The following is a 25,166-nucleotide window of genomic DNA, read 5'->3' on the forward strand; positions in this document are numbered from 1 at the left end:
GCTAATTTGGAGGAGTGGAGCTCCCAGCTTACAGTGTGATGGATACCATAGGGTAGAGCCCCACAGAAACCCACTGTGCTAATCCGGAGGTGAACATCCCCATGGAGTACACTGGGGAGGAGCTGGGCTGGATGGGCCCTAACATGAGGGAACCCAACACAGCCACCATTCCAAGTGAAAAGGGTTAATTCCTGCAGGAGGAATACCTGAACACGTTTCCTCTGCTCGCCACTACACCTCCAGGACAAATAAGGATGAGTTGTCAAGTTAAATACAAGCAGTCAAGTGACTGAATTATAATTTACTCTGTGCTCAATTTAAATTAGTGTGAGGCTATTAAAATATACAGTATAAATACGGCAATTCATCACAAGCTGTCATGGATGACTTCATCTATTTGCTGGAGTGGCATACGTTCTACTAAAGGGAACGAGAGCAAAATCACAGGTCAAATTAAGCTGCTATTCTGTTTTAATTCACTTATTTAATCTGTGGCGACATAATTGTCTTTTACAGTATGTACAACTCCAAGGAAATTTGGGAGTATTGTAGTCAGTATACAAATGATTAATCAAATGGTCCATTTAAATGCTAGCTTAAGAGCAGGAGAAGCTAAAAGCAGGTGAAGAACAGCAATCAGCCCATGCACGCTCACATTTCTCCTTTGGATTTTTCCTTCTTGCTGGAAAAAAAGCTATGTTTGAAAATCTATGAAATCTTTTGCACGCTGCCTACCTGTAGAGCGTATACAAAATATGCAATGGCCAAGCTGATTTTGGTCTAAAATACAGATATCACCATTATTTTGGTCTATAATACAGACATTAGCATCACTCTGTTTGCCCGTTCAATATATTTGCAAGATTAACCGGCAGCTGACAGCATTCCCATCAACAGGTTTCCAGGATGATGCCGTGTCCTATCAGACCCGCGTTGATCCTGGCACAGCTCCCCTCTTGTTGCAGGCTGTGCTGAGCCATGGATGCAGTCACTAAGTTTATTAATAGAGCAAACCAGCATGATCGCTGCCATAGCACGTTTCCTGACCTCCAGCCCGCGAGCATCTTATTTGAACTATGAGAATACACACACACTGCTGCAGTATCATCTCCAAAACACAACTGACAGTGGTGGGACCACCTCGGGCAGTACCTGCACACAGAATTCCACTTCCCAAATCTTCACAATGCTAATTAACCAGGAGGACCAACCCAACCTTTGGACTCAAAGGGAAACAAGAAGGTGAAACTGTGGGGGAAAGGCTTTTTTTTTTTTTTTTTTTTTTGCCACAGGGAGGTGATTTCAATTAACCTTGCAAAGGTTGAACTCATTTCCCCTCCTGCCAGCACCATTTTGCTCCCACTCCTCCACCTCCCTGCAGCTGCCTCCGGGGCAGCCCCAGCACAGCCCACAGTGGGCAGTGGGGGCACAGGGGGCACCAGGGAAACGCAGCATCAGGGGGGAGATCTTCCTTAGTTCTGCATTGGAATTTGTAACAAAAGTATATTTTCTGCATTTTTGTGCTTATTGCCATTTGCAGGACTCCTGCTCGTGATAACAGATACCACTTGGAAAGACTTTTTCAAGTGATATTTGCATTCCGTGCAACCAGAAGTTATTCAAATTGCAATAGTGCTGTATCATGCAGAGAATGAGCTCAGACCTGGTAGTAAGCGCTTGCTTTTACTAAACTCATGTCCAAGTTGAAAGCAGCTCTGCCAGTGGAGCAAAAGGTCTGATGTGATCCTCAGGACAAAGCAGCACTGACAGGACCTCTACAAGGAATGACATCAATTCTTTTTACTATAGCTTAATTGCATTAACAGTCCAACCCAAAGTCACATAAACGTTGGCAGACTGCAGTCGTTGGAGCATTACTGGTTTGCTACAGCTTTAACTGAACTTCAGAGTGGTCTGCTACTCACCTGACCAAACAATACCACCACGGTACACAGCTTTGCTGCTAAGAGCGCTAACAGAAGAAATAGTTAAGCATTCAGCTGTATGAAAGGAGTTGCAGGGGAGAGGAAGAACGGGACAATAACTAAACCTGCTAAAGCCACAGAATCTCCCAGGAACACAGAGCACAATCCTTAAGAAAACAGACATCCTCTTCATTTAAAAATGAGGCTGCAGAGAACACTCAAGAAAACAGCCCTGGGGACACCATGGCATTAACAGAGCCGCAGTGCTGACACTCAGTGACCTCTGCATCCCTTTCTGTTACACCTGACCTGAGCAGATCCCTCCTTGCTGTGCCCACACTTCATGCGGCTGAGGGTACCCACAAGGTGCCAGGGCAGCTCTGCAGCCCCTACAAGGCGAGAGTGGGAGAGTTCTGTGCCCATCAGGATCCTTGTCGGAAGGATCGTGAGGCCCCGCTTTCACGGTCTGTATTCGTACAGTCTGCCTGCATAAACAATGGGGATGTGAAGAATGCTACAAAGCAACTGATCTACAAAGTGCAAATGGGAGGGGAGGGGATGGAAACTCGGGTCAAGAAATAATGGAGGGAAAGAGAGAGAAAGAAAATTACGGTAATATCTTACCTTTACTGCCAGGATTTTTCCACTAGGGACATGGAAGGCCCTGCACGAGGGAAAAAATTAAATAACTTAAGATGACATAAAATTATCTCCATATATATGTGCAACATGTATACACTAACTTCACAGAAAGAAGACTTGAAGCCACTACTTTTCACTTCAAACCAATTTCCATAGGAGCATTTCTCAAGACAGACAGCGCTGAAAGCAATTGCTCTGCGGAACGTACCTACAATGAAACTGCTGAGTAGTTGTGTTTAGTTTGATGTCTGCATGCATTACATGCAATCTATACAGGGCAGATTTTGGCACAGTGTTACAGTAAGCTTCAACTGCAAATTTATTCACTTTCAGATTTCCTCTCAATGGCCAACTGCAATATTGAGTTATTCAGACCCATAACAACCAGCAGAGCTGGCTGCACCCAGTGCTGGGGGCATCTCCTGGGTTCAGACAGTGAGATGCACAGCTGCATCACCACACTGATGCAAAACAAGGGGCATCCAACTCTATCAAAACCTAAGGACCTGCAGAAGATGTGTGTGAAAGGAACTTTCTGTGCTCACAGTTATCAGCACTAGTGACTCACGTATTCCTTACCTAAGAGAAGGTACAAGGGGAAAAAAAAGTCCACTGAAAATCCAAGGGAACTTTGCATACAAGCTAAACTGATTAAGCTTTTCCCCTTCACTGGCTTTATTGCCTCATACCACTTGCACAGCGCCCTAAATCTGTGTCATATCTGCGGCTCTAACATGGAACAATGACAATATTTGAGCACTGTATGCATCCAGCAACAACTGCTGAAGAAAGAGCTGTTTTCTCCATACAAAGTCATACATGGTACAGAGTGCTGGATCCCATCTATGGCCCAGTGCTTCCAGAATTACCATTAATAGCTCAGAAGTTTCTGAAAACTTCACCTCAGATTCTGGACTCCTGGATAAACGCTGGTGGAACCGAGTGCCATCAGCTTGTAGGAACACGTGGTTCATAAAGAGCATCAGAAATCAGTGTAACCAAATGTCAGAGTAAGCACAAGCAGCAAAACCCCGGGTGAAGCTCTGGGAGCAGCAGCTGAGCACATAATCGATGCATCAAGGGGAGGAAACGAGCTGTGCTGTGACGACAGAGGAATCAACAGCAGCAAAACATTACGGACTTCAGATCAGCAGAAATGATAAGAAAATGAACAGGTTGAGATGGCGTGCTTAGCGTCTGCTGGCTTCATACGCACTGCGCCGGGCAGTTTGGCAACTTAATTAGCTTGTCAAGAAAGCCGATCTTTTTTCCATGAGAGAGATCTCCTGTTTCCAAGTGAATTAAAAGGGAAGACTTGATTATTTAATTATGATGCACGCTAATTCATCCGTGGAAGTTTGGGTTAAATTTCCAGCAGAGGGCAGATACCTGGTTTGGTTTACAGAGCATTGACAGTACCAATTTAACATTTAATTATCACTGAGAATTGGATCACAAAGGAGATGCCATGCCCATGGGTACAGCGTGTCCGTTGGCTCTGTGCATGGCGTGCTACCTGGGAGGAAGGGAATTTGTTTACTCCAGGCTGATATGGCATCTCAATTGTCCTGACCTTCCCCAACACAATAACTGCAAAGTGATTAATGGACTCTGAATGGGAGCTTTGGTTACACCAAAAGACAACCGTACACCTCTGTAGTGTTTTAATTAACAGCTAGCACTTCAAATTAGTCTGTAGTTGCTGCAGTAATTACCTGTTCCAATGAGTGTGTAGGGAAAACGCTTTTGTTAGATATTATGTAGAACCGTACGTTGGAATTGATCATTTTGGTTATAGTTGGAACTGCTGAAATCTGAAGACTGAACATGTCTGTGGCTTCAGAAGGATAAAACATAAAATCCCTCAGAATAATGCACACAGCATGAAGAGAATCACGCTCTTTGTGCACACCGGACCCATCAAAAATCCTATGGCTCTCTATTGTGAGAGTAAACTAACATTCGTACTCTATAAATAACATGAAGTCTCATCTCAAGGGTCAACTCTTCCTGATTTCAGTGTCACCTCCAGAGGTATGTAAACAAGCTCATCATTGTAGAGCCAGATCATTAGACAAAGCAAAACAGCACAGTGCAGAGGTTTCCCAGCAGTGCTGCACATCTCAGTGAACATACTTAAAGCCTTCCAGGATGGAAGGCAAATGATGTCACCTAATAAACAGCTACAACAACTCCTCTTGCTAGGAATGCACCTGAGCAGTGCCTAACAGCCAAGACGAGTGAGAGATAGAGATGAGAGAAAACAGTTGCTAAATCGTTGCTGAATTACTTCAAGGCAAAAATAAAGAACAGAAATTAAAAGCATTGAATGCTTTGCAAACTATTGGTTCCTCGTGTTTGGAAGTATGTTTTAGATTGTGTCCAGTAGAGAAATGGGACAAAAACTGCACATGATTGAGGAAACTGATTTTGTATTGCCAAGTGAGAGAAGCGCTGTTTCACTAAGGGTGAATCTTTAAAAACTCAGCTCAATAATTTCAGATTGGATATTAGTGAAAATGTCTCTTCAAAAGAGTGGCTGGGCACTGGCTCAGGCTGCCCAGGGAGGGGGGGGGTCAGCATCCCTGGAGGTGATCCGGAGTTGTGGGGCACTGAGGGTCAGTTGGCACAGTGGGGTGGGTTGGGATTGGACTTGAGGATCTTTTCCAACCTTCATGATTCTATGAGCCCAATTCCTTTAAAACTCCCTCCTGCCCCATTACAACAAACAGCTTCTAAGCACGACTGGTATAGTTGCACCAAAAGTTCTACTAACCATGACTATTAACTGCATCCCTCAGCATTCAAAGCCCTGTAAGGACTCACACAAGCCTTTAGCATACCTTGGTCTCCACTATCCAAAATAATCAAGAGTTGCCCTCAGGGAGCTCAGCCCATTGGCAAAAGCTGGGATTCTGGGAGAAGGAAAGAGATGGTGTGAGCACCCACATGCTCCTCTTGAGCCAACAGAGCCCTCCAGAAATGCCAAGAAACTTGTGGCGTGGTACCACCTGTGCATCCCCTGTGCACCATAGAACAAAAATCAATACCTGCAAAGCTAAAGGAGGGCTATGGGGGAACTGCCAGCTCCTCCACATCTCTCCCCTCCTTGGAAAAGGAGGATTTCTGTAGGAAAGCAAATTAAAAAATGAAAGCATCAGGAGCAGCTGCTGTTTTTAAAGAATAAAGGGGGAAAAAAAAAGGAGTAGCTGAATTTTATATTGCTTGCTTTGTTCTTCCTGAAGTATATGGCAAAGAAAGCCAAAGGAGATCGTAAGATGCTTTGGCTCCATCCTCTTTATGAAACAAATCACAGCCTCTCCTCATGTTAACGCTGAAAGATTCACACACCAAACAGAGATGGTATATAAAAGCACTGTGGAAACTCAATGTGCTTCAAAAGTAAAACAAACCCACCAAACAGAACATGCACAAGCTTCTTTATGAACAGCTCAGACAGAAAACAAAGACCATCACCCTGCAAACCTGCTAAGACAAACAACGTGGCTTTCTTCCTACGAAGAGTTTCACCTAATAGCACCATGGGGAGCTGCATTCCTCGCTGCGACTGCAGTGGAATTTCTTGCAGGGCAAAGAACTGACTCCAGCTTTCAGCACTGGATGCGCTTGAGAGAAACGGCCATTTTCAATTTGCTTTCTCACTTCTAATTGCAAAGCACTCACCCACACCTGTGTGACTTCAGGACGGTCACCTTAAAAGCGCAGACTGATAACACAAAGATCCTTCAGCTTCCTCCATCAGCTTGTCCTAAAATATGCACTTTTTTCCCAACTTCAAGTATGCAATGTTATCTAGAAACTCAGAACAAATACAGCCTCTTCTTAGAAGCAAAAATGGTACTAATTATTACATCATGATGCAAAACAGCACTGCAGAAGCCCACCATGCAGCCCTGCTCTCCCCATCTGCTCGTGTGACCACCAGAATATATTCTCCTGTTTTCCCCCTCCAGTAGCCACGGAAGCAATCTCTAATCAATAAGATACTCCTTGCCAAGACCAAATGATTCAAGGGGAAGCCATGACCTGTCTGCTACGCCAATGAGTCAGTCCCTTCCCTTCCTAGAAATATAACTAACATCAGCAAATATGACAAAATGATGTACTGACAGCGCTGTCAAGTTAGAGATGTGAGGGTGGGAAGCTGGGAAGCAGCGCTCCCCTCCAGCCAAAGCACAAAGAAACTTACAGCTCGTGCCACAACATAGAGCAGCTCTTACCCTGCTGCCCCACAAACAGCCAGCAGCGTGCCCCTCACTGTTGTGCTACACTCTGCTTTAACATGCACACTGCTTCCAGCAGAAGCGCTGGGTGCTGCACCCCACCTGTGCTGATGTCTCAAGGATGGAGATGTCCTGCCTTTCTCGTGCCTCATTCAGTCGTCTTTGGGAGGGAGACTCAGGGAGGGCATTTTCTCCCAGCACCTTCAGATGCAGGGAGACAGACCAACACTTTCCTGCCCTATGAGACATAACCTAGAGCGAAATCCCTGTGTCGGTGTCACACGAGTTGAGCGCACTTCTCTAAGTGTTATGCACTGCAGAACGACACGCCAGCCACCAGCTGCAAACTATACGCAGCAAATCACCCGCAGATTTGCTTTCCTGTTAATTTTTCCTTTTTTCCCCTCCATTTTCCTAGTACTGTCACCGCCTGTAGTGCTCCTGGTCAGGCCCTGGCAGCCTAATGATGGGATTGTCACGTACTCAATGGCCATCTAAAGAAACAGATTCAAATTGTTTCTAGGAAATAAACACTCTGACAGTTGTTGCCTCCTGCAATAGACAAACACATTAGCCTGACTCTCTGGCTGTTAAAACAGGAAATCCAAAGTGCACAGCAGTTGTAAAAAGGAGCTTTTATGGGGACTGTGCTAGTACGAACAGCAATCTATGCCAACCTCCCCTCTATCTAAAATCCCATTACAGATGCTTGAGCACTGATTGCAAAATGATTTGTTGTTAAACCAGAAAACAAATCGAAAACACTGGTATCTAATTCTGAACTTTTTAAAAGAGCAAAACTGGCACTAACAGCTGCAGAAAGAAAATGCAGAAAGTAGTGAAATGTCTCACTGAAGCCATCCCTGGGAGAAAGAGAAGGCACTGACATCCCTGCTGGGGAGCAGCAGAACAAATCCCTCACCTCTCTCACTCACTTACAACCTCCTATTACCTCCATCTGTTACCACTTCTACCCATTCACCTTCTCTGTTGCAACCACTCAGTGTCGTCAGTTCAGTGTGAATCCAGTGCAGTTTTTGGGAGACATCTGAAGCAACAGAGAGGGCCAAAAAGTGCATCGCATCCTACAGTGATGGTAACTGAGGTGTCTGCCTCTCACCTGCAGCTGGATGGTCTACTTCACCACATTGCATGTTCATAATGTACTCACAGCAAAACAACCCTTCAGGAGACACAAAGCAGATCAGTAATGACCAACATGGGAAGAGAGAACTGTGACAAGGAGCCAAAGGTTTCCAGGTAAGCCCAAAGAGCTGCAGATTCCCCATTCCTGGAGACATTCAAGGTCAGGCTGGATGGCAACCCCATCCGGTGTCTGATTTAGCAGTTGGTCCCTTCCAGCCCAAGCCATTCCAAGACCCCACGATTCATAGTAATGCCTGAAATAGCTTTTTTCTTCACACCACAGTTCACTTTCAGGTAGGAAGGTTGCACGGAAGCATTAATTACAACAATAGACCAACAACATATCCAGGAAATGGCTGCCCTTCCATTCTGCTCTTTAGGACCCAGAGCAATGGAGTGTGGAACAAAGTATCCAGAAAAAAACACCATCACCTCCACCACAATTCACAGCATCACACAAAGACCCCGAGCAGGGGCTACAGCCCTACCCCAGGAAGGTCTCAGCTGTGTTCCAGGAGCAGATGGCCATTTTTAACCAAGAAACAGCCGATATTGCCTAAATGAAGGCTATCTGCGATGAGAATCGCACTGCACTCACCCAGTGCCTCCTGCAACACCACCGAGGGCAAACTTGAGGGTTACTCTTTGCCTTCTCTTCCAAGCTACAGCCACACAATGCAAACAAACCGACTTTAATTTAAGAATCATCCAGTTTCTAATTAAACAGCCATAGGCAGCTGGCTGGATACATTTTAATCAGTTTCAATAACCTATTGATTGCATACTGAAGCTTAAAAAATTAAAAGTAAAAAGATGATCGGGGAATTGTCCCATCTCAGAACAACAGTAGAACCCTCTGTAAATAACTCCTCTTTTAACCATCAGCTAAATGAACACTTCAATACCACAGCACAAAGTCTTCTGCAAAATTACTTTAACTAACAAGCAGAAATTTATCAGCTTCAGCCAAAATCAATGCTGAAATCAATTTGAACACTGGTTGTGTCTAAAGGGGCTCATTGGCAATTTAGGGAAATTACACCATGTAAATGCCTGTGCTTTAATTGAACAGTTTCATCAACTAGGCTGTGATTGCTGTCCATTCATTTATTTACTTTCACTGCAGCTACCATTCTGCAAAGGAATGGTTTTTGTCAGGCTTGAAGGAGGCACTTTATCTTCATTTTACGCACTTTTGTGCATAACAGATTTTATGAGGCAGGCAAGTGGTGGCCGGGGTCAGGAGAAACAAGTGCCCAGCAATCGCTGGTCAGTCTTGTTTAAACTGCAGTGACAACATGCAGAAATGCCACAGATTATTTCTAACTGAGCCGAGCTATGATTGCCACAGTGCTAAAAATAAAACGAAATAACCACGAGGAGCAGCAAATGAATGTAATTTGGGGAAGGAACTAAATGAAAATGCCTCCGCAGCTGTAGCACAGGACTGCAGGGAGCTGTGAGGTGCAGACAGATGTGCTGAGCACAAATGAGGACGTTTTACCTTTCCATCCTTCCCCTTGCAGAGCCACTCGGCAGCGCTGCGCAGGGCAATGCTGGTGGCACACAGACAGAGCCCAATGCTTTGGGCACGGCTGCAGAGGTGGGTTTGGTCACTGCTCTGCTACCCAGAGAAATATCAGCTTGAGTCTCTGCTTACCTCGCTGGATGCAGACAATGAGGTCCTTTCTGCAAACAGCACTGAAAACTCTGAGAATTAAAGTGTCTTAAGATGGGGCGAAGGATGAGAGGAAATGGCAGCTTCTCTGTAAGAGTGGTCAGGAATGGGCTGCCCACGGAGGGAGTGGAGTCACCAACCCTGGAGATGTTCAAGGAACATTTAGATGTTGTACTGAGGGACACGGGTTAGTGGGAAACATCGGTGATGGGTGGATGGTTGGACTGGATGACCTCAGAGGTCTCTTCCAACCTCAGTGATTCTATGACATTATCACAGCATTGAGGATTCCAACAGAAAACCAGAAGTGAATGGAAGCTGGGAAGAACAAGAGGGAGCTACAAGAAGAAAAGGGCTCTGCTGAGGTTTGAGCTGTACTGCAGTGAGCTTCTGGCAGGAGCTCCTTCATGGCAGCCTTGTGCACTGGAAGCCCTGGGACAAGCCAGCAAACCTCACAGAGCCACAACTCCTCAAGACGACAATAAATCCCAGCCATCCCAGCACACAGAGCTGCTCCTCACTAACGGCTCTGCCGTGCTCAAGCAGCACCGCTCGCAGGCTGTCAGGCAGGAGATCCACATCCCAGCTGTCTCGACACTCGCAATCTTTAACGTGCTAATGGGGCACCCCGAGGTTGGCTGAGATAGAATGAAGATACAGGCATATGTTGGAATGCACAACTCAACCTAGCAACAGAAGCACTCAAGTAAATGACTCGAACAAATTAAGTTCCCCATCTATCTACTCTTTCCCTGGCTATGCCACTTTTTCGGGCTGCACATCAGCAGCAGCCGCTTCTCCTCCAATCATTCAGCTTAAAGTGAAGCCGTCTGGTTTAAGAGCATTCTGCTAAGATGAGAACTCATTCTCTCCTCTTCTTCCCTCTCTTCCAGATTCTAGATAACCTCAAATTAATTACAGCATCATTGGGACTTTACGTTTATTACAGTACAAGAGCTTGCTGCTCTTTAAGACTTCACTAACAGAGCCCAGAATACTTACATACCATTCCTACATTCCATACACAATACGTCTTTAAAAAGCAATACCAGGTGCACAAACCTCTACACTATTCTCTAAGAAAATCTTCTTTCTCATTACCTACAATTACAAAGCAAACACTTGAAAATGAGATAAGAAAAATATTCCTCTTGCTTGTTTATAAATAGCGATGCTCTGGAAGTCTCTAACATGGCAGATCCAACCGTAACTATCTGCTCATGATCTACTGCCTAACACTTAGGTGCAAAACACACACAGCTACGTACTTCTTCTTCTGAGCAATTTGACGTAGCACACACGTATCACATCAGAAACATCCTTTCATTGAAGTAAAGGAAGAATCTTACCAAAAAAAGGAGTCTCTCAGAGCTCTGCAGCCAACAGTGGATCTGAAGGATGCTGCTGAGAAGTACAGACTTCAAATGCCTTTTGGTATGCCCGTTAATTATTTTCTCTAAAGAAGCAATTTAATACCCCAAGTGCACTGCTATGGGACTTCTGCTGTGAGGCAGCCCAGAACATACATCCTCCATCCCACCAATTTCTAGGAATGAGCTGATAAAAAATTGGAAGGTCTGCTGCAAAGTTGTCAGGTTGTGCAGGGAACCCACAGCACCAACCTACAGCGCTCCAGAGAAACTGGAAATCCCAGTGCCAATAAACTGCAATTATGGGAAGCAGTGGAGAAGGGTTCTGGGGTGATTCCTGCCTTTGCTGCTTCACCACTTTCTTGACAGGGTACATTCCATGATTCTGTCATCATTCCTCAATTAAGATAATACTGTACCAAAATCCTGGGGAAAAAGAGGTCAAAGAACTATAAGAATCCCTTCTCCTTTCAGAAAAGGAAAAACATTCAGATTCAGCAAGTTCTCACTAGAAATATTGCTATAAAGTATTGATTTTTTACCAGGCTCAATTGACTGAAAAGTTGTTTGTATAGCAATATCGGCCGAGCCAATATACTGGAACAATTTCGCTACACACAGTAATCAAGTGTATTTCTAAAGTATAATTATGCTGTCATAAAAATAAAGCTAAGACACCTCTTCTCCAAGCAATAAAACAGTTGCAGCTGTAAAGAACCCAAACAAATGAAACAAATTTTCTAACTAAACATAGCGTCTTCCAAAGAGAACAAAAATACCTCTCCTCTCCCCACTTAAGCCAAGGTTGGCACGAAAAGTGATCAATACTTCAATCTCAATAAACTATTTCAACAGTAGTTAATTCATGTGGAAAGAGAGGCTGAAAATTTTTGCTCAGCAACCTGCGACACGCTATCTTGTTTGCTGAGTGCGGATAATACATCATTGCCATAATGGATATGACTTAGTATAAAGAGCTGGGAAGAAAGAAAGGGGAGAAAGAAAAAGATGCTACATGCACACAGCCATTCTTTAGGTTCCAATCAATACTACACGCAGCCTCTTCTGAAACAAACCGACAGCGAGGAACACTGGAAGAGGAAAACAGCCAAACGTTTGCAATTAATTTTATTTGACAAATGTTCATTGATTTACTGGAATAAAATATAAGCAGGCTGCTCTCTATGAGTAGTGCAATCCAGCTACCTGTACATATTCCATTTTGCAATTTCCTATTGGCTTGTGTAGCACAGCTGCTCCTTCAGCCAGGAAAATGGGCTCCCCATTCCAAGGGGGATTGCTACAATGGGAGATGCTCTACCTGCTTTTTCACATAGTGTGGGGAATGGCAGCTCCTGTAGAAATGGCAACTGCCAGCTATTCCGCGATATAAGAGTCACCTGGTGCAACTCTTCAACACAGCAAGAAACAAATATGGGAAGGCTCGAGAGGAACACAAAGCTTTGGAGCAGCCCAGATTGGGGAAGGAAACAGGAGAATGTAAATATTTCATACTATTTGCATCGCAAAGAAAAAAGTTCAGGCTTTGGGAACGTGCAAATGATTCATACAAAAATGGTGCCCATTCCCTGGAGCTGCGAAGGACGGTACCTACACTGGAGAGAATGCTGCTCACTGTTTCATACTGCTAACTCCTATTTCAGCTAAGTAGCTACAGAAAGTCATACAAAATTTGGCAATGATGTAAGAGGGGCCCCCCCTTTGTGGGCTACTTCTTTTCCCTACATGGGCCTCAGGTGTCTCCTCCAGCGAACACAGCCCCCCTGGGCCATGCTTCTCCCACTCCCACCCACAGCTGGAGCTGCAGCAGTGGATGGGGATGGGGAGGAACCTTCCCCAAGCCAGAAAACATCAAGGCATCACTGGCTGAGCTGTGCAATCATGGAACCATAGAATATTCCAAGTTGGAAGAGACCCATAAGGATGACTGAGTCCAACTCCAAATGTTATCACAAAGAAAAGAAGCCTGTTTGTGCTAGTTGCTTGGTCTAGGAATATCCTTCCCCAAGAGAAGGTGAATGAGCTTCAAGTCTAACCTAATTCCTGAAGAGTCCCTTCAAACACTCCTGCTGTCCCTTCGAGGTTAACAAAGTCCACTTCTGTTAGAAGTTCTGCAGGCAGACCCGGGCGGGTTGTTTATTATGCTGGCAGCCCATCACAAATTAAGCTAAATGCACCGTAGCTTTTAAAACATTTTTTAGAAGACGTTAATATCAAAGTTAGAATGTATAAGGTATAAACAAAATCCTAATGGGATGCTGGGTTACTGTATATGGTAAATAGCTCTCCGGAGGAAACCTTTATTACTCCCTCAGGGCTTTCATACAAAGTATGGATTTCTTAATTCCTAGCGGAATATTTTTCATACACCACTGCAGACTATTAAGTACCAGATATTACATTATGTAGTTTAAACTTTGCACTATGCATGAGAAAGACTTTCCTGTCGAGAAAACTCTCTCTCTGCTATTATAATCTTTACAATATTAAAATTAATACTGGCTGCAGGGTATAAGCTTCACCACCAAAATTTGGGGGAGCTGATCATTTAATGTATTCATCAGCCTGCGTGTGAAGCTTCTCATAGGGGAGAGAAGTCACTGCAACAGCGAGTGGGGTATTTACTAATTTAGAACTGCTGGAAAGAGGCACAGCCATAGTGTCACCATGTCCCACTGGTGTCACTCAGCGCCGGGCTGCACAGGGCGTGGTGAGCCAGCAAGAGTAATGGCACTGCAAATACCAAAGGCAATTCATTATGCTTCAGGACATTTCAAGTTCCACTTGTGAACCATTAACTTGTTACCCAGGAGGGATTCCAAGCTAAGCATTAAAAAGATAATAAAAATGCACCAGCCCTCACGGCGCCCAAAAGCAGATACCTTGTAAATATGTAAAGAGAATTCTTAAGAAGTTTATATTAAGAATTTCTTTTATAATCTTTTCTGCACGGCAGTAATGGCCCACCTACATCTCACTGCATACATGAATGGGGGGAAAGAAAGGGGGAAAAGAAAAGCACTTACATTTTATTTTCAAACACGTTAAATGAAATTGAACACTCACTTGTAGACCGTGCCTCCATTGCCATGACCGAGGATGTCTCGATACCGTATGTCTTGTTCATTCATCTCCACAAGAAAGAAAGAAAAACAAAAGAGATGTCATGCTGTGGATGGAAATGTCAAGGAAAAGCAACTCTAGGCCATAAACAACAAGCAGTCTGGGTCATTTCAAGTTCAGCTGCAAGAACGAGAAGATCAATACAACATTTGCTGTCCAATTTATAAAAGACGATACCAAGGGACAAAGTGATGGAAAGTTTAATGACAATTTGTTTGCCTGGGTCATTTCATTAAAGTTTGATAAAAGGTGTCAAAATGGAATGATATAATATAGCTGAAGAGGGTCAGGTCACAGATAACTGATAGGAAAAGGGTCTCCAGAACAGCACATAACCAAAGCCAAAGTTGGAGGTGAATGGAAACAATCCAACAGAAAAACTGTCATCTTAAGCATGGCTAGAAAAGTTCCTGATTTATTCTGGAATCAGCATAATTGATACTAACTGAAGGACAGCTCTGCCAGCAGGATTACTTCGCAGTGATTAATTTACATTACAACTGACTCACCTAACTAATGCAAATATGAGGAAGCAAGAACAGTCTTTAAATACTATCCAATAAAAAGTAATTTTCCTTGAGATATAAAACAAACCACTTGCTTTGGTCTCTGCTCACTGGGATACCTTTCCAGGTACGGCAGCGTCCTCAGTTCTTCAAGCAATAGCCAGGTATGAGCACCACACATTGGAAATGCTGGAATTTGTGACTTTTCTGCTATGTATTTTCACAAAAGCTTACCAACACCACCTGAACAGTCCAGAGATTCATATGAAGATCCAAGTTCGACCTTGTTACACATAAATAGAGCTATAATGCTAAATGGCACTACAAAACAATCACTGAAGATGTTTCTGTAATGCACATGCCTACTAAAAAGAGACCCTTAAAGCAGAATAAATTCTGTGCTACATGTGTTCTCTGTTCCAAGATCTCCTCTACAGCCTTCTCACTGCAGAAAACCGGGCACTGCCCATTGTAAATTGGTATTTCCGCTGCAATCTGTGACCAAATCATTAATTTACTTGCTTAAGTCATGTTTTTCAGAATACTGAGTTAAACGTTGGCAATGCTGCCTGAAGAATTCCTGCAGTTTATGGGTGTTAAAAGGCACCCAACAGAAAACCCAATGATACAACTCCTGTACGATGTCAGTGAGATAAGAGGAACTTTGCCCAGGCTTCAGCTGGAATAAGTGGTGGCACTGAGCTGAAATGCCCCAGTTGGAACTCAGCACACCTTAGCAGTAGAAATGGAATATTTAGTTGATTTAAAACAGCATCTTTTAAGGACAGGAAAGCTGAGCTTCAAAACTTGTATTCTATTTGTTCAGTCTCAGAACAGAACCTGCTTGTTTCCCACAAGAAACACTTTCTGTAATGCATTTCTTCCAGTGAGGCAAAGCCTCTGAGTTCTGAGAGAAATAGAAATAGCTCACAGCTGAAGTAAACCCTGCATTATTACCTATCTGTGGTTAAGCATGGGCCAGGTACCTTCAAACAGTCTGAACCTGCCCACTGAAATGCCAAGGTTAAAATACTTCATAACAAAGAGTAATTCACGAATGGAGTTTGAAATATGTGAAGAATACATACAAGGGTCCCTTGTTCTAATAATAACTCCTCTCAGGCTGCTATACCTATTAATTTAAAGCATGTTTTGGTGTTTAAGGCTTTCTGCTCTCCTAAGTAGGAGAGCTTTAATACTCCAGTTTTGGAAGTAGCAACAAACAGTTTTCTTCTACATTCACGGCTACATTCTCACAAACAAAACTCTTAGGAGAATCAAATGAATCCACCATGCTACGAGCACACTTGGATCTTTGCTTCTTGGGGGAAAAAGAAGTATTTTTTTTGTAGCCATGCAAGTTACAAGCAATAAACTGAGCAGAACGAGAGACATAAAGTGTGTTCTCGTTTCTCCTCCTTCTTGCTGAACGGGAAGAAAGAGCATTTCCTTCTGGGGCTCAGCACAAAGAACTGGGCAATGGGGAAGGTGCTGTGAGCCCCCAGCAGCACAAGGAGCAGAGAGAAACTGTGATTTACTGGCTCAAATAAAGGTGCCAAAAACGTGCCGTGATTTATTTATTTGACTGGGAAAACCGGACTCTCAATCACAAAATGATAACATAACAGCAATGAACTCGACGGCATGGGCTGGAATATTAAAGCTGCAAAATCAAGTTTGATTGGATGCCAATATTAATGGAATTAATGGAAAAGCAAACCAGACTCCAATTACGGATCAGCAACAAAACACCCCTCGTTTATGCCTGATGTTTTTGAAAGAAATCAGCGTCAGTCTCTTGTAAATCATTAAAAGCAAAATGCTCAATTAATCCTTATTTTACATGTAGAGGCCGACAGAGGCAAAGTCCTGTAGCCATACCTTCGCTTTAGAATCGAAGCAATAATGGTTTCAGAAAGCAGTCACACTCTATGAGCAGACAATTGAAGAGATTTAGTAAATCCCACTTTATAGAGCAGAGACTAATCGGAAAACATGAGCCAGTCAAATGTTTCTTATGAACTGTTGACACTATATCAATGCTGAATCAATTGGTGGCATTTACTCTGAGTGACAGAAAAGAAATAAATATTTATATCACATCACCTATATCAATGAACCTGGGCAGAAAGCTATTTCTAACCTGTCAATATTTGATTATCTTGAAGAATCATGTCCCCTTCTTTTAATGATTAATATGAATTCCTTATTAAACCTAAATGGAAACTACGAGAGGGACAGCATTATGAATGCCTGAAAGCATAAACTGACAAAAAATAATAAAAAATAACAGCCCAAGCCATATTTAAGTAACGATAAGCGTGACGTAATCCCCCGAAGGAGGAGAAGTTAAGCTTATAACTAGAAACCTATTCCCACTTACAGATCGGTGACCAAATTCTGCAGAACATAACACAATCTCTCTTGTGTGCAGAGCAGCCTAAATAAAAGATGAAGACTTGCTCTGGATTTTCTTTGGGTTTAAGCAACTTCTTATGTAAGATTTTTGGTTCCTTTCTATCTTTCTCAAATTCTACTGCACAGGAAAGAAATCAGTACAGTCTATTGCAGGGCACAAAACACACTCATCTCTGTTGCTCGGAGCAAGTTAAATGCCAAATTCAGCTCATGGACACAACCACAGGAAAACAGCTTTTACTCATGTTCAGTATTTCTAGTTTCGAATAATATCTCAGGCAGGAGATATGATATAGGAGTAACCACCACATCCCATTTTAAAAGCACAGAAGCACGCTGGTACTTGCATTATTTTAAGTTAGCCACAGAATTACGTTCTTCAGCTATAGTTTAGGAACATTAATAAATCCACCCAGAAAAAAAAAAAATCAAAAAAAAATCTGTGAATATTAAACCATATCTGCACACATAAGGAACACTGACAGGCTTGAAAATGCACTTCTAAGCTGTGCTCAAAGGATGCAGGCAAGGCTGCAATTCGGGGCTGTTAGATTCACATTTTAAAGGGGCACTCTCATCTATTAGACCACAATGTTACAGGTGATACTGAAGGACAAGCGTGAAGACCAGCCTTTATCTTCTTGACACGCTCAACTACAACTACTTGATTCATGAAATGCCAATGAGGCTTGGAGAGGTCATTGTGTGAAGGCACTGAATACGCATCTGAGATAATTAAGATTTCAGCCTTCGAAACATGGAGGGGAAGTGAACAGCAGTTAAGAAAATCAATAAGAGTCTTTTATTTGCAGTGACACAGATGTCTCAGTCAATAGAGCCTAATAGGCAAGCTTGATCGCAATGGACAGGTGCCTGCCTCCAAGGCTATCAAAGGGCTTTCACTATGACAAACATTAAAACATATTTATGTTGCTACTGAAGAATGTGGGATTCTTCTAAGGTAGTTTAATTTAATGGTGTATATTTAAAGTCACTGCACTATGTGACCCTGTCCAGGCACTCGGTTCAAAATGAGTAAGAAACGATGCTCCGTTTGCCCAAGACATTCCCCTGCCCATCAACTTTTACATTAAACCTTTCACTTCTGGCTGCCAGCACCCGAACGCCTGGAGCAGGATGAGAAAGTAACAAGGCAGCATTCTACAGTTTCGGTTTTGTTGTTGTTCTTGTTTGTTACTTTTAAAGAAGCTGCAGAATAAAAGGATTGCAAATAGGGCACAACAGCATCCTTGCAAGAACCCATATTTAAGTGTCTACTGCCCTAAAAATACGAAGGTCACTCCTGCAGTTGACTTAGTTATTCAAAATTGATTAACTTTCCTCCCTGAAATTGTGGCAGCAGTGCAACATGTATGAGGAGCTTCAATCTATTCGGAGCTAAATCTGATTAGCACATTTTGAGAAATGGGAAGCAAATTGCTATGCCAATCAAAGTAAACCAGGACACGTAACTCATTCATACCATGAAGGTTTTCACAGTCTCTCCAGTTCTGTATTAAAGGAAGGTATTACAACTAATGAGCAGCAAGCATCCCTCCACCTAACTGTAGGGTGCCAGTCACCACAGCATTAGGCAGCAACAAGATGTGCATGCAGCCAAGATCCAGCACACTGCACCTACCTGGCCGTTAGCAAGGATCTTCTTCAGCTCCGCAGAAGACTTTTTTAAGCTTCAGAAAAGAAAAAAAAAGGCAGCAGTTAATTGTAATGACTGTGTCATTTCACTCTACAAGATGAAGCAACACCACACTGAAAAGAAGGCATCAGCTTAAGCCCACGGTTATGGATTCTGAGCAGATTTAACTAGCAGTGCTGAGCAATGCTGTACGTGTAGAAATGGAAGAACATTAATAGTTGAGAGAACCAATATATTTTTCACCTTAACAAACAAGTGCTTTTAGATACATGGCAGCAGCGGCCTTTGAGGTAGAACCCATTGTCTATCAGCTCAAAACAAAAAAAAAAAGGGAAAAAAGGAAGATATGCCCACAAAACCAACAACAAACATGGGGCTCACCCACAGCCTCCAGGAGCCTTACCTTGTTTCAGAACCTCACTAATTTCAGTCCCTAAACAAAGGGGGTCAGTCCCCACTGCCACATGCATCCAGCCCAGCTCTCACGGCTGCTGCAGACCCCTTTATTTTTCAGGAGAAGCTGCCTTAAATTAGTCAAAATAATCTGTATTTATTTTCTAGTGAGAGATCTCTAACAAACCCCAGGGAAACGCCACGCTGCTGGCTGCAAAAATTACCCATGGCTTCAAATGGCTTCTGCTCACCCCAGAGCACCACTTCTCCTCTGCTCCTATCTCCACTCCATGTGCATTTGATGCACCAAGCTGCCTGTGAGCAGCACCTCTGCAAAACTTCTCTCAAAGAGGCATTTTGCTCTTACTACTGAAGTATATATAAAAAAAAGTACAAAATAATATATTCTTGAAAGGCACACACACACGTCTTGATCACAGATCATTATTAACAAGAACACTGAAAACACAGATTTCGTATTTGGTGGCTTTGTTCTTTAATAGGCCTCTTGTTCCCACGACTACTTTAAAGAAAAATTAAGTTTCCCAAGGAAACATAAGTTGATCTTGTCATCTTTCATGACTAACAATTTGTGAACATGAAACAAAGAGAGACTTTCAATTACTTCAAAAACAAAACTCATAGTGCAGAAGGTTTGAGAAAAGGAATGGCAATTAACCACCAAATAAGGTGACAAGAACCTTCTAGAAGCCTCATTTTCAATGCACTTTAAGAACAAGCTCAAAGTACAGGAAGGGCTGAAAGCAAAAGCACAGCAGTGACAGCATGCAGCTTTATTTAGTGCAGCAGTATGATGGGCTGGGACAAGGACTGCGGTCCAGAACACTCCTATAGACACTATTTGCTTTCCTTGGGAAGCAACAGATTAATTCTGCCTTCCCCACTGTGCTTCAGTGTGCCCACTTGTCACACAGAGAAAGTTGCCCAACACCAACCCTATGGCTGGTGAATGCTGTACATAGGTTCCATTTTGTTATAATAAAAGAAAACAAAACACACGCTCCCATTCTTGACTCTTACCTATTGCTTGGAAGGGAATCCGAGACTGAGGAACTGCTATTATTAGCAGACCCTGCTCGTGTATTTACCTGCAGGCAGAGAAAGAATCTTTATCAGTCGTTTGTGTTCAGAGGACACTATTCTAATTAACCTGTAATTTGCCATGAATTTCTCATTTCACTGCGAAGGTTAATTAGCTTGTTGCTAGGCATGCCGATGGTTGAGGTCTTGCCTGTATGTAGGTTAGCAGGCTGTACAACCCACGGACCACAAAACACAATCCTGCTCCCCTACACAGTCAGGTAAAACAGAAAGAGATGGGATGCCCACCATTTATTCATAAAAACAGAGGGATCCATCAATACGTTGGCAGTGCTCTGTATTCGAGGAGCAGTCGCTATGGAGCTGAAACAACCCCAAAGATGGCCCTGCAGTGGGCCCCACGTTCCCTTACATCACTGACAACAAATGAAACACGCTATTTTTGCTTCAAACTCTTTGAAGTAGCAGCAGCCAGCAGTTAATAAACTGAATATTAAAATATAAGAACCTTACCAACAGTGCTTTAAAGAAAAAAAAAAAAGCAAGCAGCAATTCCATCTTTATTAAAACTGTATATATGGACATTGCAGCCAACACCCAGCAGATGAATCGCTCACCCACCCTCACACAAAAAATCTGCTTGTCAGAGCTCAAGAAAGTGCAGTTTTATTTGACATTTCAATAAGTGGAACACAGCATTACAAATCCATCTAACTTTACTGAAACAATTATTGAAATTCGTACCTTCAGGCCATGTATGTTCCGTTTCCCAGGAGGCTTGCAGGCTGAAACAGTAATTGACTAAATTGTAGAACACATCAGGGCCATTTACAAATTTGCTCAAAATGAATCTTTTAAAAAGAAATGAGGGTGACACCAAAATTAGCAGAGAGAAATGATTGAAAAGTGCCTCCCAAGACCCAGAGTGGGAATTACGAACCAGGATTTTTAACTTGCAGGAGTGAGCATTTATAAATGCTAAGAGCTTTCTGACACCATGTAATATAAATTCTAATTTCTGCTTAAAACACATCAAAATTCAGAGAACCGTTGGATTAAATTATCAGATTCTTTTTGTAATTCCAATTAAAATCAATATCTTATGTCATTATATTTTTACGCGTTGTATTTTCCTGACATTTAACAGAACTATTTGCAAGAAGTGTTTTAAAGGAACCGAGCTGCCACATGTCATAAATCAGTCATGTTGTCAAACACAGCTTGTTCTAAATGCGGAAAAAACACATCGGGGCAAGAGCAGCGAGACTCAAGAAACCAAACACTGGATGCAAGCTGCACAAAAAAGCCATATTTTGGCCACAGACGTACAAACGTGGCACCTTACTGTGACATCTGGGCTGTGAGTGGAGCGTGCTGCTGGAGGAGAAGGGATTTCCCTCGGTTCTCCGGAACCACACGCTGCCTTGTTTCCCCTTTTGGTGGATGTGCTTTTGTCAAACAAGAAAGCCACGAAGGCTCCGAGCTGCATGTTACAGACAGTTCCCATTTCCAAACTGCAGTGCCCTACAAATGGCATGTTAAAGGGCCTGTCACTTTTGATTGATTGTCTGAGGAGGGATGGATTTGATTTTTCTCTTTCTCCGATGCAGATGCATTTCACTTCCATTTTTGACAGCAGGAAACAGAACTATTTATTAGTCAGAAGGACACAGATGATAGTTATTAAACACATCAGTTAGGGCCAAGCTGGGCCACGTGCCTTTCAATGACATTAGAAATTACCACGTGTGCCTTAAAGAAGGAAAACAGTACAGAACTGTGGGCAGACAGCAATGGGGAAACAATAAGCTATTCTAAAATTCTAAAACACTCAGAAGGATATTGCAATATTTTTCCCCCAAGAGATGAAAATCAACATCTTGAGCTAAATTTTAGGATGCTGGCATCTTTCTGACTGTCATCTGAATTATATATATCTTATATGCTATTATATGTAGACATACATACAGAGTTATATATCCCTTCAATGGAACACAAAGTGAGAGTGTGTATATACACGCACATATATATGTATATAGACAGGATTTGTGTGTGCATACTCATATATATGTTTAAATATACAAATGAAAGAACTTAGAACTATTAGCTGAGAAGAGCGCAGCCAAGACAAGACAGAACAGTAGGTGGGCAACAGCTGAGGGCTGACGAGTTTTTGGAGCTACTGGAGGCTACCCCACAAGCGAGAGGAAGGCTTAAAGGGCAGAGAGGGCTTTGGAAGAAAGGTCTTAGAAAGGGAGAGCCTTCAGTTACAGACAGAAAGGCTGTGTGTAACTGATGAGGCGTCAAGGTGAAGCAGCAACTCCGCTCTGAAGCAATTTAGAGAAGTAATGGCAAGCCATCTGCAGGGAGATGTGCGTGGTTGAGCCAATGGTGGCTAAGGGCCATCATCAGCATGCCAATGAATGCTGGATCTGTATAGTCAAAGATCACCACCTTTGGATGGAAAGCAAACAAAAAAGGAGCCAGCAGAAGGATCAGGAATCCATTGGGCTGGTTCTTCAGAAACGACCCATTTACCCCCAAACTCTCGAGAACATGAAAGGTTAAGCCTGATTTGTAACCTTACGATGGCCCCTTTTCAGACACAGCCATGCCAACTAGTGAGCTTCTCCTGGCAAAATATCCTTAAGGAGATACTCCACTGCTCTGCACTCCCAGGAAGGGTTCCTACATACTTGGGTCATCTGCTGTAACACTAAGAGGTGCCCCTCAGCCAGACCCTGTGAACCTGAGTTGTACCCCCTTCACATTCCCCTTGCATCCAGACTTCTTTTTGCTCAGAAGCCCAGCCTCCTTTGGAGACCTTGTCAGCACGTGCTTGAGAAGAGTGTTGGTTAATTGCCCAATTCAAACTTCAGAGAGTTGTAAGTAATGGAAGTCTAGAACGTTTAATTGGGAAACTCATGGTATGATTATTTGTATAATATCAGTTAAGTGAGAGTAGTTTAATTTTTAATTATTTCAATTAATTTATTGCTGGGAGATTTACTTGGAGAATTTAAAGCTTATCTGTTTCATCAATTAAGAGCCAGATTCAAAGACTGGATACTGAGAGAATCAGCATGAATCAGTGGAATTATGTCATGGATTCATCTCTGTTTTTAAACCGTTACTTGAGTTCAGAGAGTGCGGCACGTTCCCAAAATCCTGGCCAGCTGCCTATGGATTTTTATTCAGGATGAAGTGACCTATTTTTCAGCTGCCTCAGCCCTCATAACTGACTGCATCTTTCTCTGTTCTGGAGAACTATCAAAGCACTTGTGATCACGACGGCACTGCACGAACAGCCCAAATCTCAAACATGCCATTCACGGAGCTTCTGTGATAGACAGGATCCCATTTAACAGTGACACGTCACATTCCCCAAGTCTGCTGGGATGATTAATCATATTAAAATATACAACAAAATCGTAAGAAAAAATAAAAATCCCATCTTTCTAAGCACCCAAAAATTAAATTATTCATCTGCTTTGGTTTGAATACAAGCAGAACCATCGTCAATGAGTTTCTTAAATGTACATAAATATGTACTATGCAAACGGAATCTTGTTAGTCTAATTTACTCCAGTAAATTAGCTATTTTATATGCAATAAATGTAGTTTTCACTACACTCCCCACAATAATGAATTCTTGTATCCAAATTAAGAGGTAAACATCATGTTATGTGCATTTAAACCTCTCGAAAACATAACTGTTGATGAAACAGTTTACTGATATAATCATTGTTGATTAGAATTTGTTAAGCATTACCTCTTGGATATATCTGGAGAGGCTCTATTAACTGTCCATTTACTTGCTGTTCCATTACAGTGGAATAATACTGCAAAGAGATTAAAAAAAGAGATTACTCAGTAATGTACGAACAGTAGTAAGTGCACTTACGGGTTGTTTAATTCACTGTACATATTTTTACTGCCGTTATAGATATCAGCCTCTACAATGCTTCCTCACCACTTGTAGTGCTCACAAAGCGGAGTGGGATGAAAGGAATGCAACCAAGGGGTGGCAACAAGCAGCACAGGAATCTGCTCCTCGTTCAACGATGCACATCTCAGGCTCACTTGAAACCTGGGAACGCTGCAGCAGACAGAGCCAACGCAACATTTACAGCAAGCACAGCAGCTGCCATGCCTGGAGAAGTTGGGAAAACCAGTCAAATGAGGAAGTAAATACAGTCCAAGGGAAAGAAAAAAGCGACATTAAGGAAAGTCCAAGGGAAAAAGAATCTGGGAGCCATCCAAGAATCTGCAGTGCTAAAGCATGGCCAGGGCAACTGGGGCCACGTGCCACAAAGGCAGAGAAGTTACATGTTCCCTTATTGTTTTCATTTAAAGCACAGTAAGGTATGGAAAAGCCACTGCAGCCATTGGGAGACCTTGGACTACTGCACTTGTGGCTCTACTGGGACAACTAGGAGCAATCTGCAGGGTAAGCACATTGCTAAAGGAAGGCTGAGAGTGGACAAGAGTGATGCAAAAGCACCTGAGAACATCAATATTTAGGAAAATATGAAATACCTCATGTGGCATGAGGATGAACAGCGGCATTAAGCAATGAGATGAATAGTTGGATGGAATAAAGTCTTTTCTCAAGGAGACCTTATTCACAAAGCACTGAGCACCAACCAAACAGAACACAGAACCGTGTGACTGGTGACAAAGCAAAGCGGCCCTGGGGCTGCAGACAAACCTTTCCCCAGGCAGTGCCTGTAAACCACACATCTCTCACCACGATGTGTTAAATATCGAGAGCACATCACAAAGCACATTTCTTCGTCAATCCCCATGCATCTTTGAAGCAAACACGCTGGCTGTGGTCCAGATCTCCATGGCATAAATCAGTGCGGCTCCACTGACTTTCATGCTAATTCTCACCAGCTGAGTGTGGTCTAAGACTTCAGAATGTCACTGTTACCACTTCGTGTGATACTATTACTCAAATTGGCAAGACTGGATGTCA

General features: G+C 42.8%; 1 protein-coding gene across 6 annotated transcripts in view; it reads right to left on the reverse strand.

Moving 5' to 3' along the window:
• Window positions 1-25,166, reverse strand: part of MAP2K5 (mitogen-activated protein kinase kinase 5) — a 107,686-nt gene that overhangs the window by 70,548 nt on the left and 11,972 nt on the right. For all 6 annotated transcript variants that reach the window (XM_015873308.2, XM_085515201.1, XM_015873306.3 and 3 more), the window contains 6 exons: window positions 23,958-24,027; window positions 20,930-20,970; window positions 20,165-20,232; window positions 18,716-18,764; window positions 14,093-14,157; window positions 2,550-2,589 (listed from right to left, as the gene is read on the reverse strand). In XM_015873308.2, coding sequence (XP_015728794.2) covers window positions 2,550-2,589; window positions 14,093-14,157; window positions 18,716-18,764; window positions 20,165-20,232; window positions 20,930-20,970; window positions 23,958-24,027 — 333 coding nt within the window. The remainder of the gene's footprint in view (window positions 1-2,549; window positions 2,590-14,092; window positions 14,158-18,715; window positions 18,765-20,164; window positions 20,233-20,929; window positions 20,971-23,957; window positions 24,028-25,166) is intronic.

Source organism: Coturnix japonica, chromosome 14 (assembly GCF_054131305.1).
Source record: "Coturnix japonica strain WE chromosome 14, WE-NBRP24, whole genome shotgun sequence".
In the NCBI taxonomy this organism is placed as follows: domain Eukaryota; kingdom Metazoa; phylum Chordata; class Aves; order Galliformes; family Phasianidae; genus Coturnix; species Coturnix japonica.